The sequence below is a fragment of the Diospyros lotus genome, chromosome 5 (genome assembly GCF_014633365.1).
Source record: "Diospyros lotus cultivar Yz01 chromosome 5, ASM1463336v1, whole genome shotgun sequence".
NCBI lineage: Eukaryota > Viridiplantae > Streptophyta > Magnoliopsida > Ericales > Ebenaceae > Diospyros > Diospyros lotus.
The window spans coordinates 17,853,716-17,873,952 of record NC_068342.1 but is presented as its reverse complement, the minus strand read 5'-3'; the positions used below and the strand labels follow the sequence as shown (position 1 = coordinate 17,873,952).

Sequence of the window (20,237 nt, the reverse complement as noted above, 5' to 3'; positions counted from 1 at the left end):
TTTTTCTTTTCTTTTTCTCTTCTTCCCCACTTCATCTTCTTCGCGCCTCTACTTCTTCCTCTAGCAACCATGCCACCATTTCTTCATTTCTTTCTTCTTTATTTCTTTTTCTCTTTCTTTTTTTTTTCTTCTTTCTTTTTCTTTTTCCTTCATTCTTCTTCTTCCTCCTCATTCCTTCCTTCTTTTTCTTCTTCTCTCCACTGCCTCGTACGCTAATAGCCATTGCTGCTGCCTCCAACTAGGCCTCCGTCTGCTGCTTCGGCAGCCTACTGCGCCGCCTTTGATAGTCCTCGACCTCCCGCGAACCACCACCATGGCTTGCTGCTCGCTTCGCCCGGCTACCATGGCTTCTTTCTTACCACTATCGCTGGTCACCAAGGCCCCTTGGTTGCGGCCCACTGAGACCACCAACTCCCTTCCTCAAGCTCTTTTCTCTCTTTTTCTCGCAAACTCTTTGGCTACTCCTAGCTGCAGCTTGTTGCTATTTCCTTCATTTCTCCATCCTATGTATAGCCGAATTCCACCCCTATCCTCACTGCTTTTGCCCATACTTCTTGGCGTGAAACATACTCCAATTGCAGCCATTATACTTGCAGAGCATGGATTTGCAGAGGCATGGAGTGAATTTGCAAAGGCATAGCCTCACGCGCATGGCATGCAACCTATGTATGTATATATATATAATTATAATTATATATTACACTATAATAAAAATTACATACTTAAATTTCAAATTCCATCTCTATTTCATAGGGAAAATTCTTTAATTACCATTACACTCTTACATATTAAATTAATTTGCATTTCAATACCAAAAACGCAAAATTAATAACTTTAAAGTTACTCGATAATGACAATTTCGCCCCAGTGTCCTCACCGGACTATCGTTTCATCCTGAAACCACTGAAGGGTTGCTCATTGGGAAAAATTGAAGCTCTCTCAAGCTTTCGTTGACTTCCCGAAAGTTTTCTACAAAGATTCGGTTTTATAGCCTAAATAGCAGCTAAATTTTAGCTGTACCGAAAATCATTTCAGATCCGATTTTTTTCACTACCATAAATCCTATCTCGGGATGCTAATCAATGCCGTATCATTTTTCTTGGACAATTTCACTTCGAGGCATTCCCTACAGTCGATTCGGTACTTATAACTACTATCAAGCCAATTTGTCGGTATTCTAAACTTATCAAAATTATGTGGCAACCTCATTCAATCATGGGGTATTACAACCCTCTTGGAAAATGAATTCCATGGAAAGAAATTTTAAGTGTTTGTACCATACACATATTTTCTATATAAAAGTTAATAGTATTTGATTGTTTCCATAGAAAATATGTGAAATAATTACACTTGATTAGATATTTTCTATGATAAATGTGTGCTATCAAACATACCCTTATATTATATGATATGTTATATTATGTATATTGTAATATGGTGTATCTTGTATTATATTATAAGAAAAACTTCTTATATTATGCTTGAAATTTAGGATAATCACAAAAAATATAGCAAGAACTCATGCCGGTGGGTTGGACAATCGAGGTCGGTCATCAGTGCACGGAAGAGGAATCTCTATTGGTCATCAGTGCGAGGAAGCTCCGTCACTCGATATTCATCATCCCACATCTAACCTCTATTTCTTTCTTCCTTACACCATCGACCAACCCACTCACCATCGTTATTTCCTTGGCCGACCGACCCACTAGAGCCATCAAAGTGCGACGACTGACATTTGTTAGATGACAACCAGCATCTTCTGTGCGTGCGACGATTGATGGAGCCATCGCGTTTCTCGACTTGGCCGACCGACCCAATAATTGTTGCCCTTCCTAGCCAACAACCCATCTCCTTCATCCTTTACCGATGACCCATAGATAAAACGTGTATATCTTACGTGCATTCATTTAAGAGATGATGTGTGATTATAGTAAAATTGAAATTTCAGGAATATGATAGGTTCACTTTGAAGTTAAGGGAGTCAAATGACTATAAGGTGTGTTTGATTGCATTACCTAGAAAATAAAAACCACCATAGCCCCTTAAAAAATGAATTCCATAAAAAAAATGTTTAAATGTTTATACCATACATATTTTTTCATAAAAAAATTAAGAGTGTTTGATTACTTTCATAGAAAATGTGTAATTATTATACATATTTTTTATGGTAAATGTGTGCAATCAAACACACTCTAAGAGTGTTTGATTGTTTCTATAGAAAATATTGTAATAATTACACATTTTCTATGATAAATGTGTACAATCAAACACACTCTAAAAGAAAAGTTTGATGATATATTTATCTCTTCTGCTTTTAAAAAAAAAAAGACAAGCAAGTACACATGATATATAATGATATGTTATTTTGTTTTTCATTCTCTTTCAATTTTCCAAAGTAGGAGGGGGGTTTATGTAATTAGATATTTTGTTGCCATCAATGAAATTATAGAATAAAATGAAGGAGATAGGAAGGTGTATTGGTGGATTAAATCCAAATGAGAAGGAAAGAGTCACGTCACGTAGGATAGGAACATGAAAAACAAGAAATATCAGGGAAGTCAAGTAATAATAGCATTCTCTGGTTTGTTTCCGTTACTCCTTTTTCATTTTTTTTAATAAAATAATAAATAATATTTTGTAATAATTAAGAAAACGAAGATATATTATACATATATATATATATATATTCACTTGACCCCTCATGGCTTGGCTCATTGCCGACTTCTTGTTGAACTACTCGCCTCAAAGCACCGTATCCAATTAGGGTTGTCTCTCTTCTTCTGGTTTTGTTGCAGCGACTAGCGAGAGAGAGAGTCTTTTAGAGAGAAAATGAGGGAGGCGAATTTGGATCTGTTCGACCCCAGAACGGTGATGGACTCGGACTATACCGCCGACGCCGGTCGCGACGACGACTTCGCCTTCGCTTTCAACGACAGCAACTTCTCCGACAGGGTCCTCCGCATCGAGATCATGGCCGATTCGCCCGAGGCACGATCGGACGCTGATGCCTGTCACAGTCTCGCCGATTGGGCCCGCCATCGCAAGCGCCGCAGGGAAGACTTCAAGAAAGATAACGGTTAGTTTACAAGATTTCTCTACTTTTATCTGTATGTGTTTCTTGATGATTATTTCGATTTTTCTCGGATTTTAGGGTTTGTTGCAGATTTTGAGTTTTTCGTTGTCTTTTCCTGTTGCTTTTGTTGATTAAAGTTTGTACGTTGAAGTAGTGGTGTTTCTACTTTTGTTTGGTGGCTCAGAAAATCTGGGGATGGGAAAGAAATTAGAATTCGATTGGGTTATAGTCTTTGGTAAACTGGAGAAATTAGGGACTTTATTCAGCTGGGAATCAACCTGTTGGTTTGGTTCGGTTCGGTTCGGTTCGGTTCATTTCATGTAGAAGCCAAGGCCTTGTATAAAAATAGAGTCCTCAGTCCTAGCCTTTTTCACTTTTCAGGGGCTGTAAACGGCTTTACTAGGATTGCTTACATGAAGTGAGTGCATGGTCTTCAAAACTGAATCGGACATCAATTAGGTGACGGTATATTGGTTCAGTTGATGGTTTTACTGAAGTGGTTCGACTACTGCTGCAAAGTTGTATATGATTTGTTTATTTTTTTCTTATATGTTTTAGCCTTTCATAATGTTAATTGCTTAAGCATGATGCTTTAGGGAAAACATTTTCACAAATCAACATATGGCACGGTGGCAGAGTGCATTCACCATCACATGGGCGGGTGATCCTTTGTTCCTTCATTCTCTGCAGTTTTTGTTGGTTTATCCATGGTGGTTTTGGGCCATGGTTTGAAATACAAAGCTAACAGTGTGCTGCCTCATGGTTTTTCATTTGATGGTATAGTTAATTGAATCAAACTAGGGATCATCCAGTTCCAAGTGAAACCAGTTGAATGAGGCAGTTCTGTCCAGTTATGATAACAATGGACAAAGAGAAACCTTGGTTTGTGGACCATCTTCCTAGAATGCCAGAAATATAAGTTTTGTGCCCCATTCTCAGACTGGGCAAAGTTTTATTCCATGTGCCTTGCATCCTTGACCTTGAATGTGCAATGTTTTCATTTGTCACCTTAAAAAGTTTCTGGTTTGGGGTTTAAGCCATGTTACCTGAAACATGGATGTCTAAGTGCATGGATGAGATCAGGAACAGGAACATGATAACCCACATGTTCTAGATGAATAAATATGAATAACCGTTGGCGACAATATGAGTGCTAAATGCGCTTTTTTTGGTACTTTATAAATTGTGCCATGTTTTCAAGTGATGCTAATTCTCAATTTGTTAGGGTGTTAGTGTTTTCTATAACATTGGTTTGATGAGGAGTTGTGCTTTGTATATGAAGCAATGCAAATAAAATGGCAAGCATATGTGGCGCTAAGTTGAGACTGAAGCTCTCTCTCTCTCTCTCTCTCTCTCAATTTCCTTGCACATGCATGTAGATGATGTTGTTGAGCCAACTTGCATTAAACAATTGATTAAGGAACCTTAGTTAAATATTTTGATTATTAACGAACTTAGAAATACTTTTGAAGGATTTTATGTACTCTTGAAGTATGTTGAAACCCTTAAGAGAGCCCTTGGAAACAGAAGTATGAATGGGAAGTTGACCATCAGTCTGGCAGCTGTTATTCTTAAGTTTATGGATTTGGCAACCGACCAACAATCGACTGTCATTGGCATGGTTGATCATCTTTGGATTCTGGAATTGCCTAATTGGTAGGCAATCTCAAAGTCATCTGTCAAAGTTCCAATTAATGAGTTGAATTCTGGAAATGGCAGCCAACCTCATAGTTGGCTCTCATGTCCTGGCCAATCAATTTTGGATTTTGTTTTTGGCAGTCAACCTCAAAGTCAATTGTCACAGTGCCAGTTGCCATCCAAGGATTCTGTTGTTGTGAATCAACTGCAGATCTTGGTAGTTGATCTAGCTAAGAACTTGCCCTCACTTCAACTTTTGAATTTGATATTAGAGTCAATCCCAAGGTTGACTGTCCCTAGTGGCGGTCGAGCCCACAGGGCCAAAGTTGACTGTCAGTCGATTATCGGTTGTAACAACTATTTGTAATGACTATGTCAGTTGACCATAATGCATTAAATGTTGTTTTAGCTGTTGGAAAAGTTTGAATGGAGACCTTGGGGCTGTATATATGTCCTCATAAAGACAAGAGAAATTTAATAAATGCACATCCAAGCATTATACTCTCCAACTATACCACAAATCTCACTCAGTGCAAAGCAATCAAGGTGTATTGAAAGCTATTCGAAGTTCAATCATTAAAGCCTTATTAATGTTAGTGCTATGACATTTATTTTTTTCATATTATTTTTTCATAGTGTTTCATATTAGGTCCAAGTGTGGACTAGGGTTTGTAAAACTTGAACCAAAACTTTTGTTTGGTTTTCTGCTACCTAGAGCTTGATAAAATCTAGGGATTGTAACTAAGTTTCTGGTATGAACTTGTGATAAAATCTCAGTAGATTTGTTGATAGTGGAACATGAGGTGAGTTTGCCTTGTGGAGTGAACGTAGGTATGGACAACATTGAACCACTATAAATCTCTCTTGCATACTTGTGTTGATTGTTGTTGTGCAATTGCAATATTGGAAGTCATATGTTGTAACTAAAACATAAACAAGATTTAAAGAACTCATTAAAAAAAGATAAAATCTCAGTAGATTTGTTGATAGTAGAACATGAGGTGAGTTTGCCTTGTGGAGTGAATGTAGATGTGGAGAACACTGATCCACTATAAATCTCTCTTGCATACTTGTGTTGATTGTTGTTGTGCAATTGCAATATTGGAAGTCATATGTTGTAACTAAAACATAAACAAGATTTAAAGAACTCATTAAAAAAAATAAAAAAATTGTTAACATAAATTTTGGGCTCAATTCACCCCCTATTGAGTCTAACCATAAGTAGGGGACTAACCTTTCTGTGCTGCACAATTTGCTGTTTTATCCAATTTTCTTTTTCATTATTGCACTCGATTATTTTACTTGATGTTTTAAGCTGGTTGTACTAAATATTATTTAAACATTTTATTATTTAGTTCTCTTTCTGTTTCCCTGTATGGAACTTGATGAGCTGTCATACAGTTAATTCTTTATAACTTAAAATATGGATTGAGCATTTAATTCCGTTGCCTTCATATATTTCCTTTACCAGGAGTGATCTTCTATCTTGGATGGATTCCTTCCTTTGCAGCAATAGTATATGTTAATAGTTCCACTGGCATAACTGACATCCTTTATATTTGTAGCTGTTGACACTTCTGGATGCCCTGAGGAGCGGATTTCAAATTGCACCCAGGCTGACCATGATGACGGTGTGGGACATGAAAATCAAGATGAGGAAACAGTTGCAATGATAGAAGAATCAGCTTCAGGTCTTAAGAGTGTTTATAAGTCAATTAATTGCAATGATAGAAGAATCAGCTTTAGGTGTCAGAATATTTATTAGTTGCAATTTTCTCATTTTGTGAATGTGCTTTGCTTCTGAATGAGAAATTTACAAGACTCAGTTCATTAGCAGTTTCCCTTGTGAGCCACTTTTAATTACAACCTATATATTAGGTTTAAATTTTGGATAATTGCTAAAGAAAAAAGTACTATAGACTAGCAATTGAACCAAGGAACTCCATATTCCCAACCATTCTTAGTCAGATATGCTTCCACCCAGATATGTTACCTGACTACCAAATTTGCCAGTCAATCATTGGTTCAAAATGTTCACATAGTGATCATTTTAAATCTGAAATATTCCTATTAAAATTGATGGCACTGCAACAAAACAACCTGCTAGAAACCTGGACCTCATCCAAATAATTAAGCAATAATTTTATTCTTGTCTATAGATAAGGTTATATAGCCAGCAAAGTTGAGCATGTGATCATGCTGGCACTTGATACTTTACCAATCTCGTGTTGCACCAAATTTCAACCCAGCATTTCGTTTTTGCAGGAGATGAAGCTGCGAACAGTAATGATTCCAACTGGAGCATGGATTGTTCTACAGTTCTTAGAGTTAAGACTTTACACATTAGCTCGCCAATTTTAGCGGCAAAAAGCCCTTTCTTCTATAAGGTAAATTTAAATTTTCTTTAAGTTTCCTTTATGATTTGCATCTAGAATTGTAGGGTGATTTTATGTTCTGCCTTATCATTTATGTAGCTCTTCTCAAATGGGATGAGGGAATCGGAGCAGCGGCATGTCACTTTACGAATAAATGCATCTGGTATCAATTAAATTTCAAGTAACCATATTTGCTGGAATTATCTCTTGGTTGTGGACTCTGTTTAGTGTCAAACAGGGAATATTATTTTCTACATGACTAATTTCTTCGCATCAGTAGCATTTTCTTGTAGATGAAAGAAAGGAGGCCTTTCTATACTTTCTTTTTTCTTGCTTAAGTGATTTGTGATGATGTAGTAGATACTGTTACATGGTGATTATACGCTTTAAATAACTGGCTCTTTTTTTTTTTTTTTGGTACCTTGTCTAACAGAGGAAGCTGCACTCATGGACCTCCTAAATTTTATGTATAGCAATACCTTGTCTGTAACGACCGCTCCTGCTCTTCTGGATGTGCTGATGGCTGCAGACAAGTTTGAGGTTGCCTCATGCATGCGGCATTGCAGCAGACTGTTACGCAATTTGCCCATGACACCAGAGTCTGCATTACTATATTTGGAGCTTCCTTCCAGTGTCTTAATGGCTGATGCAGTTCAGCCATTGACAGATGCTGCAAAACAGTTTCTGGCTGCCCTTTACAAAGATATTAACAAGTAGGCCCCTCTTTTTATGTGTGCCACACTTGATTCTTTTGAGACAAGTGTTGTCTTTTATGCTCCATTGGGTGAACTTTTATTCACACTTCACTCTTGACCACATGCCACCCCCCTTTAATTTCACTGTGCCTTCGTTATCTCTATAGAGTTTGGGTCACTTTCCTCTTTTTGAGTGAGATTGGCTTACCTTTTTGATGTCCCTTTGACCAGCAATTGGGTTAGTTTTGTTTTGCTGATTCACAGTTTAAGCTTAATTCTCCCATGATATTCAAACCTTAAGTCTCATCTATTCATTTCAGGACCAGGTTCAGAGACTTTCTCTGGTCTTTTCATCTGTTATTTGGTTTAATTTGTAGATGCTAAAAGCTATGAAAAGTGCCAAACCTTTTTAATCTCTTGAGGTGTTATCCTTAATAGTTTGTTTCAAGATGTCTTGGGTATTGAAATTTCTAGATCCTCTTCTCTGTTTATCCGGTGTCATCCGTATATTTTGTTTCATTCTTAATCATATGGGTCGTGAACACTGCTCGGATATTTACTATAAAAAGGGTCAGTCCACACTTACTATAATAAAATTATGCACTGCTCGTTCCTGGTGCTTTCTACTCTGCTGCCATCAAAAGGTATGGCACTCGAAATTTCTCTGTTCATGAGTTTTATTTATTTATTTTCTTTTGTGTGACCAGGTTCCATGATGAAGTTATGAACTTGCCCCTTGCTGGAATTGAGGCTATTTTGTCAAGTGATGATCTCCAGGTGGCATCAGAAGATGCAGTATATGATTTTGTGTTGAGGTGGGCCAGGTCCCAGTACCCAAAAGTGGAGGAGCGGAGGGAAATCTTGGGTTCTCGCCTTGCTCGTTACATCCGCTTTCCTTACATGACCTGCCGAAAGCTTAAGAAAGTCTTAGGCTGTAATGAGTTAGATCATGAGCTTGCGTCCAAGGTAGTCCTAGAGGCCCTGTTTTTCAAGGCTGAAGCCCCACACCGGCAGCGAACCCTAGCTGCAGAGGAGTCTGCAACAACAAACCGACGCTTTATTGAGCGTGCCTACAAGTATCGGCCTGTGAAGGTGGTTGAGTTTGAGCTTCCACGACAGCAGTGTGTGGTTTACCTCGACCTGAAAAGAGAGGAGTGCCTAAATCTGTTCCCATCCGGGCGGGTGTATTCTCAGGCATTTCACTTGGGGGGCCAAGGTTTCTTCCTGTCGGCACATTGCAACATGGATCAGCAGAGCTCGTTTCATTGTTTTGGTCTGTTTCTGGGAATGCAGGAGAAGGGTTCCGTCACTTTCGCAGTTGACTATGAATTCGCTGCGAGATCAAAGCCAACGGAGGATTTCATAAGCAAATACAAGGGCAATTACACATTCACGGGTGGGAAGGCAGTTGGGTACCGCAACTTATTTGCCATACCATGGACTTCATTCGTGGCAGCGGACAGTCTCTACTTCATAAATGGCATCCTCCATCTCAGGGCGGAGCTCACGATCAGGCACTGACTTGGACAGCTCTACTCTACTCTTACCATTCTCATTCTCATTCTCGTTCTCGTTCTCCTGGAAAAAGACAATTCCGTTCACTTAGTTTATGCCTTGTTTGTTTCTAATTGTGTAGTGTTGTAGGGTGTAGGGCTGGCTAACCTTGGAGGTATATTTTGCTGCGACACTGACTGAGCATTCGGGTATATGATGCCTAGGTTGCTCAGATGCTGAAAATATTATCGGGACTTTGTCGTCGTGGCTCATATTACTCCATTTGATGATATGGGGGGTAAACTGTGATTTTCGGGTTTTTTACTCATTTGGCAAATATAGAAATGAATGCATTTCCTGAATTATTGTAGAAGAGTTGGTTGCTTGGATCATTGCTAATTGGTTTTTGAGAACCTCACGTGAAAGAACAATTGAAAAATGCACAAGAGAATGCAAGGAAATATAGGAGAAAGACAAGTAGACTCTTCGGAAGAGAGATAAAAGCTCATACAAGTCCCTCAAGTTCTTCAAACTGGGATTGGGTTGTGCCTATTTATAGACCCAAATACCTGCTCAAAACTTGGTATGGGCGGCGAAACGCCCACCCAAACTTAAAATCATGAAACTGGAGCTCGCCCACATCCACGCTACGGTGCTATGTGCGTCAACTGACTGCCCGTGGAGCCAACTTCCGCACGCACTTGTTGCGGCCACGTGCTGCTTCTCGCCTAGCCCACAGCCTTGTTGCTTCGCGCAGCGCCCCTCGTCCCGTGCATGTTTGCTTGCACGCCCAAGTCCCTTGTTTCTGTCATGACTAGGCTTCACGGTTGGGGTTGGGGTTGGGCAATGTCTTAGGTCCCTTTGGTCAGCCATTGCATTATTGGCGTCTCGCTCGCAGGCATGCCTGTCTAATTGAAGGACAAACAATTAAAATGCTTAAATTGCATCATCATGGTCTTTAGTTAAATTTCACTCCCAACTTCCCGTGTTTTCCGTCATTTGTCAATTCAATTTTTGAGGTTCTTTCTTGTGGTTTGTTATTTTAAAAAACAAATTAAACAAACCATTTTGTCAGTTAAAATTATTAATAGTGTTAAAGAAGTCATATTTGATCGAAAAAACAGGAAAAAAAAAAAAGGGGGGGGGGGGGGCAACTTTCATCTATACTTTTTGTGATTTAGGTTTAGTTTCCGTATGATTTAGATTTAGGTTTATGGCATTCCTATTTAGTTTGAATGTAATATTTAAAACTTTATTAAAATTAATATCGGTTAATAATTTCATTAATGGGATTAAGTTCTAAATTAATGAAATATGTTGTTTGGAAAAGAAAGCAAATTACATAGACATCAAATGCTAAATTTAAAGCATAAGAAGTATCCAAGAAAGTAACTCAAATCACGAATAGTTTGGATAAAAGTTAAAATTTTATTATGGTTAAATTTTATACACACCCTTTGTGGTTTGACATACTTTTTAATAACACACTTACATTTTAAAATTGGCTCTACAAGTCCTGTGATTTCAATTGTTTTTGTGCACACCCTTTCGTTAATTTTATGATAAGTCAAAACGATGTTATTTTGTCATAGACAATTTTAATATAGTTAAATTAAGTAATTAGGTAGTATTTGTTAATCAATATATAGGTTAAAAAGTGGGATATGAAAAATATTTCAGACAAAAGTATTTTATATTGTATTTGTTAAATTTATCTGACAGCTTTTAAAAAATAAGTCACATGACTTCTTAGCTTGAATTGTTTAGGTAAATTTAGCTCTCCCCCTTTGAATAAATTTATCTTGCACTTTGTAGATAAAAAATAAAAAATGACACATATAACTTCTAATACATTCTAAAAAATTTAACAAATAGTCTGATAAAAATTTTAGAATACTTTCCAATTATATCTTAATCATTCCATATCTTGGTTCAAAAAATATTCCGACCTTATATTGATACAATTTTATCTTGCTCATTTTAACAAACACTACCTTAATGTATTAAATTATATTTAATTAAATAAAAAATAAACAATTTATAAAAAAGAAAAAAGACAAAATGGGAGGACGATGAGGTTCCAGTTGTTGGAACCATGTCTGCCAATTCCATGGCAATAGCTTGAGGCAGATCCAAAGAGAGAAGGCGAAAAAAAGAAGAAGAAAAATAGGGGGGGAGAGAGAGAGATTGGAACCTCGATAGTTAATGTGATGGATTCAGAGGCAAATCTAAACAAAGAGAAAGAGAGGAGGAAGACAAGAAGAATAAGCCATTTTCGAAGGCAAATTCTTATGTAATGTCTATTTACTTTCAAATGTATACATATATGTAGATCAAATTGGGGTGGTTTTTGGGTTTTTTGTAATTTGGGAAGAACTCTCATATTCTTTGTTGATTCTTACTCATTTTCATAACCGATTCTTCTTCTTTTCCTTTTCCAAAATTGATCAAGCTAATTCTTCTTCTTCTTATTCTTCTTCTTCTTCCCTAAAAATTGATATATCCATTTTTCTCTCTGTGGATTGAATAATGTTATGAGTCATGACTGATGACGGTATCATCATTTAACGCTTTCTCATTAGAGGAGGCCAAGGAGATCATATATTATTGTCTTCTCTGTTTAGCACCTCCTCCAATGAGGATGTGACACATGTTATGACTCCTATCATTACTCCTTTGGATTAGCCTCAATTTGGATTAGGTAGTGAGGTTCCAATTGCTAGAACCATGGTTGGTCAATTATTCCGGTCTTTCTCTTTTTTTTTTTTCTCTTTCTGTGTGGACTTGTCTTGAGCCATCTCCATGGAATCAACCAAAGAGGTTCCAATCGTTAGAACCATCTTGATTGGAAAGCCCACCAGCTAGAGATGGTTCTAGTGATTAGAATCTCAACGACCACCTATGTCTTCGTATTTCTTTTTTTATTTTTTGTTATTTTAATTTAATTAAATATAATTTAATTATATTTTAACTCCACCTGGGGATGTTATCTACTGTCGGTCCCAAGCCCGGATAAAGGAGGAGGGTTGTGTTAGGTAGCCGACAGCCAATGTAAAACTTAGTCGGATCCAAAACATGAACTCTAGACAAATTATGAAAAATCGTTTGGGCGTGGGTGTAACCCTTCATAGCGACGCGCTACACTGCCCCCGTGTAGTGACAAGTGAGCTAGGGCCGCTGCATCGGCGCCCAGATGTAGTGATAAATGAGCAAGGGTTCCCGCATTTGCTTGGACTGATGTGGGTAAAGAAGCTAGTCCAAAATCAAAATCAAAATTAAAACCAAAATCAAAATCAAAATCAAAACCAAAATCAAAATCAAAACCAAAACCAAAATCAAAATAAAAAACAAAATCAAATTCAAAGTCAAGGCCAAAAACAAAATCAAATCCAAAGTCAAGGCCAAAAACAAAATCATAGATTAAGGATTGGGTCATGGAACATAGGAACATTAACAGGCAAAGCTATGGAAGTGGTGGATGTGATGATTAGGAGAAAAATTAATATTATGTGTCTTCAAGAGACGAGATGGGTAGGGAAAAAAATAAAAACTTTATCAGAAGCTAAATATAAAATATGGTACACAGGAACTGATCGAGCAAAAAATGGAGTGGGGATTATTATGGATAAAAGCTTAATAGATGAGGTAGTGGATGTAAAGAGAATAGGGGATAGGATTATTATGGTGAATATTAGTCTAGGAAGAATGACTATGAATATCTTTAGTACATATGCACCACAAGCGGGGTTAGGTGATGAGATAAAAGCAAAATTCTGGGAGGACCTAGAGGGACTCATACAAATGATACCAAGAGGAGAGAAAGTGATTATAGGAGGTGACTTAAATGGGCACGTGGGTAGAGACGAAAACGGATATAGAGAGGTACATGGAGGGTATGGATTCGGGGAAATTAATAATGAGGGTAAATTTATCCTAGATTTTGCTATGGCATATGGGCTCATTATAACCAATACTAGGTTTAAAAAATAGGACGAACACTTAATCACATATAAAAATATCACCTCAAGCACCCAAATAGATTACTTCCTCATGAGACAAGAGGATCGGTTATGTTGTAGGGATTGTAAGGTGATACCGGGAGAGTGTTTGACTACTCAACATAGACTTCTAGTACTTGACGTCCAAGTAAGAAGTTGGAAGAGAAAAAATCACATAAAACAAAATCCAAGAATCAGATGGTGGAATTTAAAAGGGGAGAAACAACTAATCTTCAAAGAAAAATTAAGGGGTAGAAGGGAATGGAATGGAGAAAGACAGACAAACCAAATGTGGAAAGAAATGGCTAATGCTCTGAGAAGCACGGCAAAGGTAGTCCTTGAAGAGACAAATGGTAGAGCCCCTAACCTTAAGGAGTCTTGGTGGTGGAATGAAGAGGTACAATTGAAAATTAAAAATAAGAAAACTTGCTATAAGGCGGTATATCAATGCAACAATGAAGAAAATCAAAAAAATTATAAAGAAGCAAAAAAGGCAGCAAAAAGAGCTGTTAGTGAAGCAAGGTCAAAAGCATATGAGAATCTATATAAACGACTTGATACAAAAGATGGAGAAAGGGATATATATAAATTAGCTAAAGCAAGAGAAAGAAAAACACGGGATTTAAATCAAGTAAAATGCATAAAAGATGACAATCAAAATGTTTTAGTAAATGAGGGAGCGATTAAGGAGAGATGGAAGGAGTATTTCACAAAATTATTCAATGATGGTGGTGACACAAGAGTTAGGTTGGGACATCTTAGTAACTCCGAAGGGAATGTGAGCTACACATTCTATCGACGCATAAGTTCAAATGAAATAAGGCAAGCATTAAAAAAGACGAAAAATTATAAGGCAGTGGGACCAGATAATATACCAATAGAAGCATGGAAATGTATGGGAGAAGAGGGCATCTCCTGGCTAAACCAATTATTTAACGTCATCCTTAAATCAAAAAAGATGCCAGATGAGTGGAGGAAGAGTACTTTGGTTCCTATATATAAGAACAAAGGAGGTGTTCAAAACTGTGAAAATTATAGAGGAATTAAGTTAATGAGTCATACCATGAAACTCTGGGAGAGAGTAATAGAGCAGAGGCTCAGAAAGGAAACAAATGTGTCAGAAAATCAGTTTGGTTTCATGCCTGGTAGTTCAACAATGGAAGCTATATATTTACTGAGGCGTCTAATGGAAAGGTACCAAGATCATCAGAAGAACCTACATATGGTATTTATAGATCTAGAAAATGCCTATGATAGGGTCCCTAGAGAAGTATTATGGAGGATTTTAAAGAAAAAAGGAGTCAAAATAGCCTATATACAAGCCCTTAAGGACATGTATCATGGTGTAGAAACAAGGGTCAGAACATGCGGAGGGAATACTTGTAACGACTCGATCGAGTGATAGGAAGGACCGGAACAACTTACCTTGATGGGTCTACGTGAACTTCCCAGGGGGGTCACCTATCCCTGGATTACCCCAGGTCAAGCACGCTTAACTTGAAAGTTCTTTGCTAACATTCAACCCAAAAGGTATCTAGCTGGTGTTGTTTTTTTTCTTACACTATCCTCGATATATATTAACTTCTCTGGGCTCTCGAGGTATTACATTGGTATCAGAGCCGACCCCCGAGCCTTTGAGCGCGGTGGTGGGGCAAACCTCAGCGAGGAGGCTGAGTCCCGAGGGGGGTGTGTGTAGGCCCCTATGGGGGGTGCTTGTAGGCACCTTAGGCGAATCCCACATCGGCCATGCAAGGGGAGAGATCTGGGACCGGTTGTAAGGTCGCATGACGAGGACGTCATGTGCTTAAGGGGGGGAGAATGTAATACCCCGAGAGCCCAGAGAAGTTAATATATATCGAGGATAGTGTAAAAAAGGAAACAACACTAGCTGGATACCTTTTGGGCTGAATGTTGGCAAAGAACTTCCAAGTTAAGCGTGCTTAACCTGGGGTAATCCAGGGATGAGTGACCCCCCTGGGAAGTTCGCGTAGACCCATCAGGGTAAGTTGTTTCGGTCCTTCCTATCACTCGATCGGGTCGTTACAATACTGAACCATTTACAACTACAATAGGACTGCATCAAGGTTCTGCACTAAGTCCATACTTATTTGCCTTAGTAATGGATGAACTCACTAAAGATATTCAGATAGATGTGCCATGGTGTATGCTATTTGCAGACGACATAGTGTTGGTGGATGAAACAAAAGAATGAGTGAACACTAAGCTTGAGTTGTGGAGAAACAATTTAGAATCTAAGGGATTTAAATTAAGTAGAAAGAAAATAGAATATATGGAATACAAATTTAATAAAAATGCAAGAGTGGATGATGTTATAATAAAATTAGAAAATCAAATCTTACAAAGAAAAGACCATTTTCGATATTTGGGATCAGTGATTCAAAAAGATGGAGAAATCCACGAGGATGTCGCACATAGAATTAAGGCAGGTTGGCTAAAATGGAGAAATGCATCGGGGGTGTTATGTGATGGTAAAATCCCATTAAAATTGAAAGAAAAATTTTATAGGACAGCTATAAGACCAGTTTTACTGTATGGCTCAGAATGTTGGGCAGTCAAATACCAGCATGAGCAAAAGACGAGTGTAGCGGAGATGAGGATGTTAAGATGGATGTGCAGATATACAAGAAAGGATAAAATTAGTAATGAAGTTATTCGTAATAAGGTAGGAGTAGTGCCAATCGAGGAGAAGATGAGAGAGACTAGACTAAGATGGTTTGGTCATGTGAGAAGGAGACTAAGAGACGCTCATGTGAGGAGAGTTGATGAAATGGAATAATTAGTCACAAAAGAGGTAGAGGTAGACCTAAAAAGACTTTGGGAGAGACATTAAAATTTGATATGAAATATATGGATTTAAATAAGGATATGACAAAAGACATAAATACATGAAAGTCTAGAATTCATGTAGCCGACCCCACATAGTGGGATAAAGGCTGGATATGTTGTTGTATAATTTAATTATATTTTAGTATATTATTTATTTAATTTAAATTTATTAAAGTTATAAATGACAAAACTGTATCGTTTTGACTTGTAATAAACAATGTTAGCATTTAAAATTGATGGAAAATGTGTGCTTAAAAAAGATTGAAACAATAAAAATTTTTAAAATTAATTTTAAAATACATAAAATATACTTAAAATTGCATCAAATTACAAAGAATGTACATGAGATTTGCCCTTTTATTATTATAGGGCATTACAACTAGAAAAAATGGTCTATCATCTCGGCCCCTTTTTTGTTTAAATCTGTTGTTGGTTGAATACAACAATAATATTTAGAGTCTCAAGAAATTCATCTTCAAGCTTATAAATTTCAACAAGGAAGAACATCGTCAGAGGACACAGGGAAATCCCTGGGTAAACGTTCCAATGCTTAAGTTAATAGATGGAAAATTGTTGAAAAATTCACAAAACGCATGATATCAATCAATAAGAATGATTTACTTGGGAGGTAGGCTGGGGTAGGACTTTGTTGAGCTAGGATAAGGACTTTTATTATATATGCCTTATCAATTAAGAGAATTTCATAATAAACATTAAAGGTAAAACCACACGTTTTTTTGTGGGATACTTGGGACTGGTCACCTGGGAGACTTAGTCGAAGGAGGTTCTTTGACTCTCCCAAGAAAGTCTCTTGAGAGGTAGCTTCGAGGGCCAACATAGGGTGGTCTCTTTGAGACTCTCCATTGCTTAAGAAACTTTGTCTATTTTGTCTTTTGCCTTTATTTGTTTATTTATTTTCTTCTTTAATGTTATTTTATTTATCATTTTTCTTTAATTCTTTTACTTTTCATCTCTCGTGGTTTCTTATAAAAAAAAAAGGTCTGGTTATTTCCTCATTTTTTACCTTTTCATCGCTTTTTGCTATATATGTGTTTTCTTTTTTCTTTTTTTTTCCTCATTTCTGGAAGACTCTCCAGATCTCTTATTTTCTTAGTGACTCTCATGCTTTCCCTAGAAAACACTCCTGGCTTATTTTAGGATTTTTCCGAATGATTCCTCCCTTTTTCCAAGAGACTTTCTCAACTTCTAATATTTTTTGGGTGAGTCTCTTATTTTTATTTTTATTTGTTTCAAAGATGGCTAGAATGAAACATCCTCATCAAGAGATGGTTGCTTGCCCATTGAGAGTTAGTTAGTTTGGGTGGTTCATCTTGCCTTACCGATCGAGGTGGACCTTGCTCAGTTGCATTATCATATCTTAGTAGATTATGAGGTACGTAGGTCTCCTTGGTGATCAAAATACATGCATTGCCTACGTAAGTGATGATTGCATCACTGTGCATGAGGCTTCCCTATTTGTTAGTCTTCATTTTTCCCTCTTGTAGCTTGCAGGGCAGGCTTAAGGCATAATGGGCCCCTAGGCCATAATAAATTTTGTGGCCCTCCACATTTATTGTGCGGGACTGTAGCAGCACACTGCTTGCACGTCTTGGTGAGGGTGGCTGCTGACCTGTATTTTTGGGGGCCTCAACTAACATTTGTTATATATCTTTTGAGGACCCCAAAAAATTGGGAGCCCTAGGTATAGGTCTCAGTGGCCTATGCCTTGTGCCGACCTTGATAGGTTGGAATTACTTTTTTAGAGAGCACTGTCTAGTTCCAGCTTAGCTGCATCCTAATAGATACTCATAGTTGGTGGATTTTTCAATCTTATGCCATTAACAGATCTATATATAGACTACAATTTCTGGTTAAGGCTTATTTATGAATTGCTTTGCGATGACTAGTGTTTCTCCTTTGGCTTTTCCTTTGGTTGAGAAGATACAAGAATTTTTATCCCTCTTTTGGTAGCCACCAATTTGACCTACTGTAACACCCCGTCTCGCCAGGCGTGTCACTATAAGGGTATTCCCGGGATTTCATTTTTTTTTTCTTTAAATTCAACACGCGCGGTATTTCAAGAACAATCTTCACATGCAGAAACAAAACCCCGCGAACCCCAGTCTTGTCCGTTTAACTATCAAGATCATTAATCTTAAACTAAACGAGTCTTAATACAACGCAGCGGATACACTAATACCAAACACCATAGTTCTTACATTGTATTTCCATAGCAAAATACGTAATACAGATCAAATGATAAAATTGCTATATACAACTGTTCATTTACAACTTGAAATGCATGTTAAATCCTCCAAACGTTACAACGACTTAACAAACTAAGCACCATTGGCCCTCAACCGGCCACATCCTTGCCCCCGCAGCAGTTCCTGGCTGGAACATTAAACGTTCCAGGGGCATAGCCCAAGTTAGATGATAAACATCTAAGTGACGGCATAAAACAGTTCATACAATGCATGAGAGACACACGAGCATGGCATACTCAGACAAACGTAAATATGCAAGACACGTCTAACTCGAGATATCACCTTGACATACTTAATCCCTCGAAACTCCTGAAAAATTACCATTTTGACCTCCCTCGGGTAAAATTAGAAAATTACACTTAGGCCCGATTGGTCAAATTGACCTTAAATCCATTTGATTCAACCCGAAATCGCTTAAGGGTTGTTCTACACATTAAATACTAGTCCTGGACGTTTCCTACGTCGATTCGGTCTTCTCAGCCCGGTCGACAGCTGTACCGAAAACTGTTCCCGATCCCACTTCTTTCATCACTAAAAATCATAATTCGAATCACTTGTCAATACTGTACAATTTTATTTAGCTATCTAAGGTCCGGGTTACTCCCTCCGACTGATTTGATCGTCTAAAACTGCGTTAATGTGCCATATAGCCTTACTCTTTTGCTAATTCCAGTTATACCCTTCCTTAAAAATCATTTATACTCTTAATAACTTCCCGGGTATTACATTCTCCCTCCCTTTAATAAATTTTGTCCTCGAAATTTGATCCGCGATAATTGTATCACTACTAGTGCGATTGACTTCCGATTGCAATGTCCTAAATACCATTATTAGTCCTTAACAATCATTCATAGCTTGTGTCTTCATATGGTTTGAGTTTACCAAACTCGTTTCTTATCTTCCGGAATATCTCGTTGTAGTTCCATACCGGCGGCTACTCAACTCCCAAAATAATTTATAAACTCTATATCATTCCCAATTGTGTCCTCAAATTACCTTTTATCTGGCTCCTAAATCTCCCAACCCAATATCAGGATCACACCAAGATTGAGTTAACTCGGCTTCCATGATGGCACAGAAATTGATAACATTGAACTTACTCAACGTATCTTTCTCCCAATTATCTCGATCGCATATTATCTTTAGAGATAATTTCTCAGCCTCTTACGGCTGGTCGTGCAAATTATCCATTTAGGTCCCAAAAACACATTTTCTCTTTCAACAGCCTAACATCCTGACATGTTACTATTTCTCTTCCAAAACACTATCCATCAATCAGATCAATTTATCTCAGCTCAGAACTCCCGTGTCGTCTCAATGTACTGACAACTTTCCATATTTGTACATGTCCTTCATTTGTGGATTTTCAACTTAGTACCACTAAGTGTTTTACTTCAACCAAATGGTGATTGCCATATTTTTCCACATGAGAACAATCTCTCTATTGAGTCAATCAAGATCCCTATTATTCTCGATTCTAGGAGTAGATTTAATCTTGTCCCTTTTAGGCGACCTAGTTTTCACACACTTCCTTAAATGATAACCTTACTGAACAACTTTTGGTTCTCATCGGGTCTTTAGCAACACCTAGCATAACTTTAATAGCTTAGCTTACTGTCTTACAACCCAAATAAAATTTTCGTAGTGGAACTAGAAACTCACGTCTTCCTTTATAACAACTCATTATATGTTTCCTCAAATCATAACATGTCTCTCGGAAAGAAAAACACTTTCGTTTACTTATCAACTTGTAACTTACCATATCTTTATATTGACTTCGACTCATTTTAAAAATCAACTCATGTTCTCAAGGGTACCTAGGTATACTTACCATTGCTCCAACCTTTTTA

The 20,237-nt window shown here is 37.5% G+C and overlaps 1 protein-coding gene across 1 annotated transcript; it reads left to right on the top strand.

Annotated features, from left to right (window-relative positions):
- Nucleotides 1-2,712: 2,712 nt before the first annotated feature.
- Nucleotides 2,713-9,640, top strand: LOC127802486 (BTB/POZ domain-containing protein POB1-like). Its single transcript, XM_052338322.1, has 6 exons — nucleotides 2,713-3,076; nucleotides 6,277-6,402; nucleotides 6,977-7,098; nucleotides 7,186-7,249; nucleotides 7,520-7,799; nucleotides 8,489-9,640. The coding sequence occupies exons 1-6, from the start codon at nucleotides 2,830-2,832 to the stop codon at nucleotides 9,300-9,302; spliced, it is 1,653 nt and encodes a 550-aa protein (XP_052194282.1). The 5' UTR covers nucleotides 2,713-2,829; the 3' UTR covers nucleotides 9,303-9,640.
- Nucleotides 9,641-20,237: the final 10,597 nt, after the last annotated feature.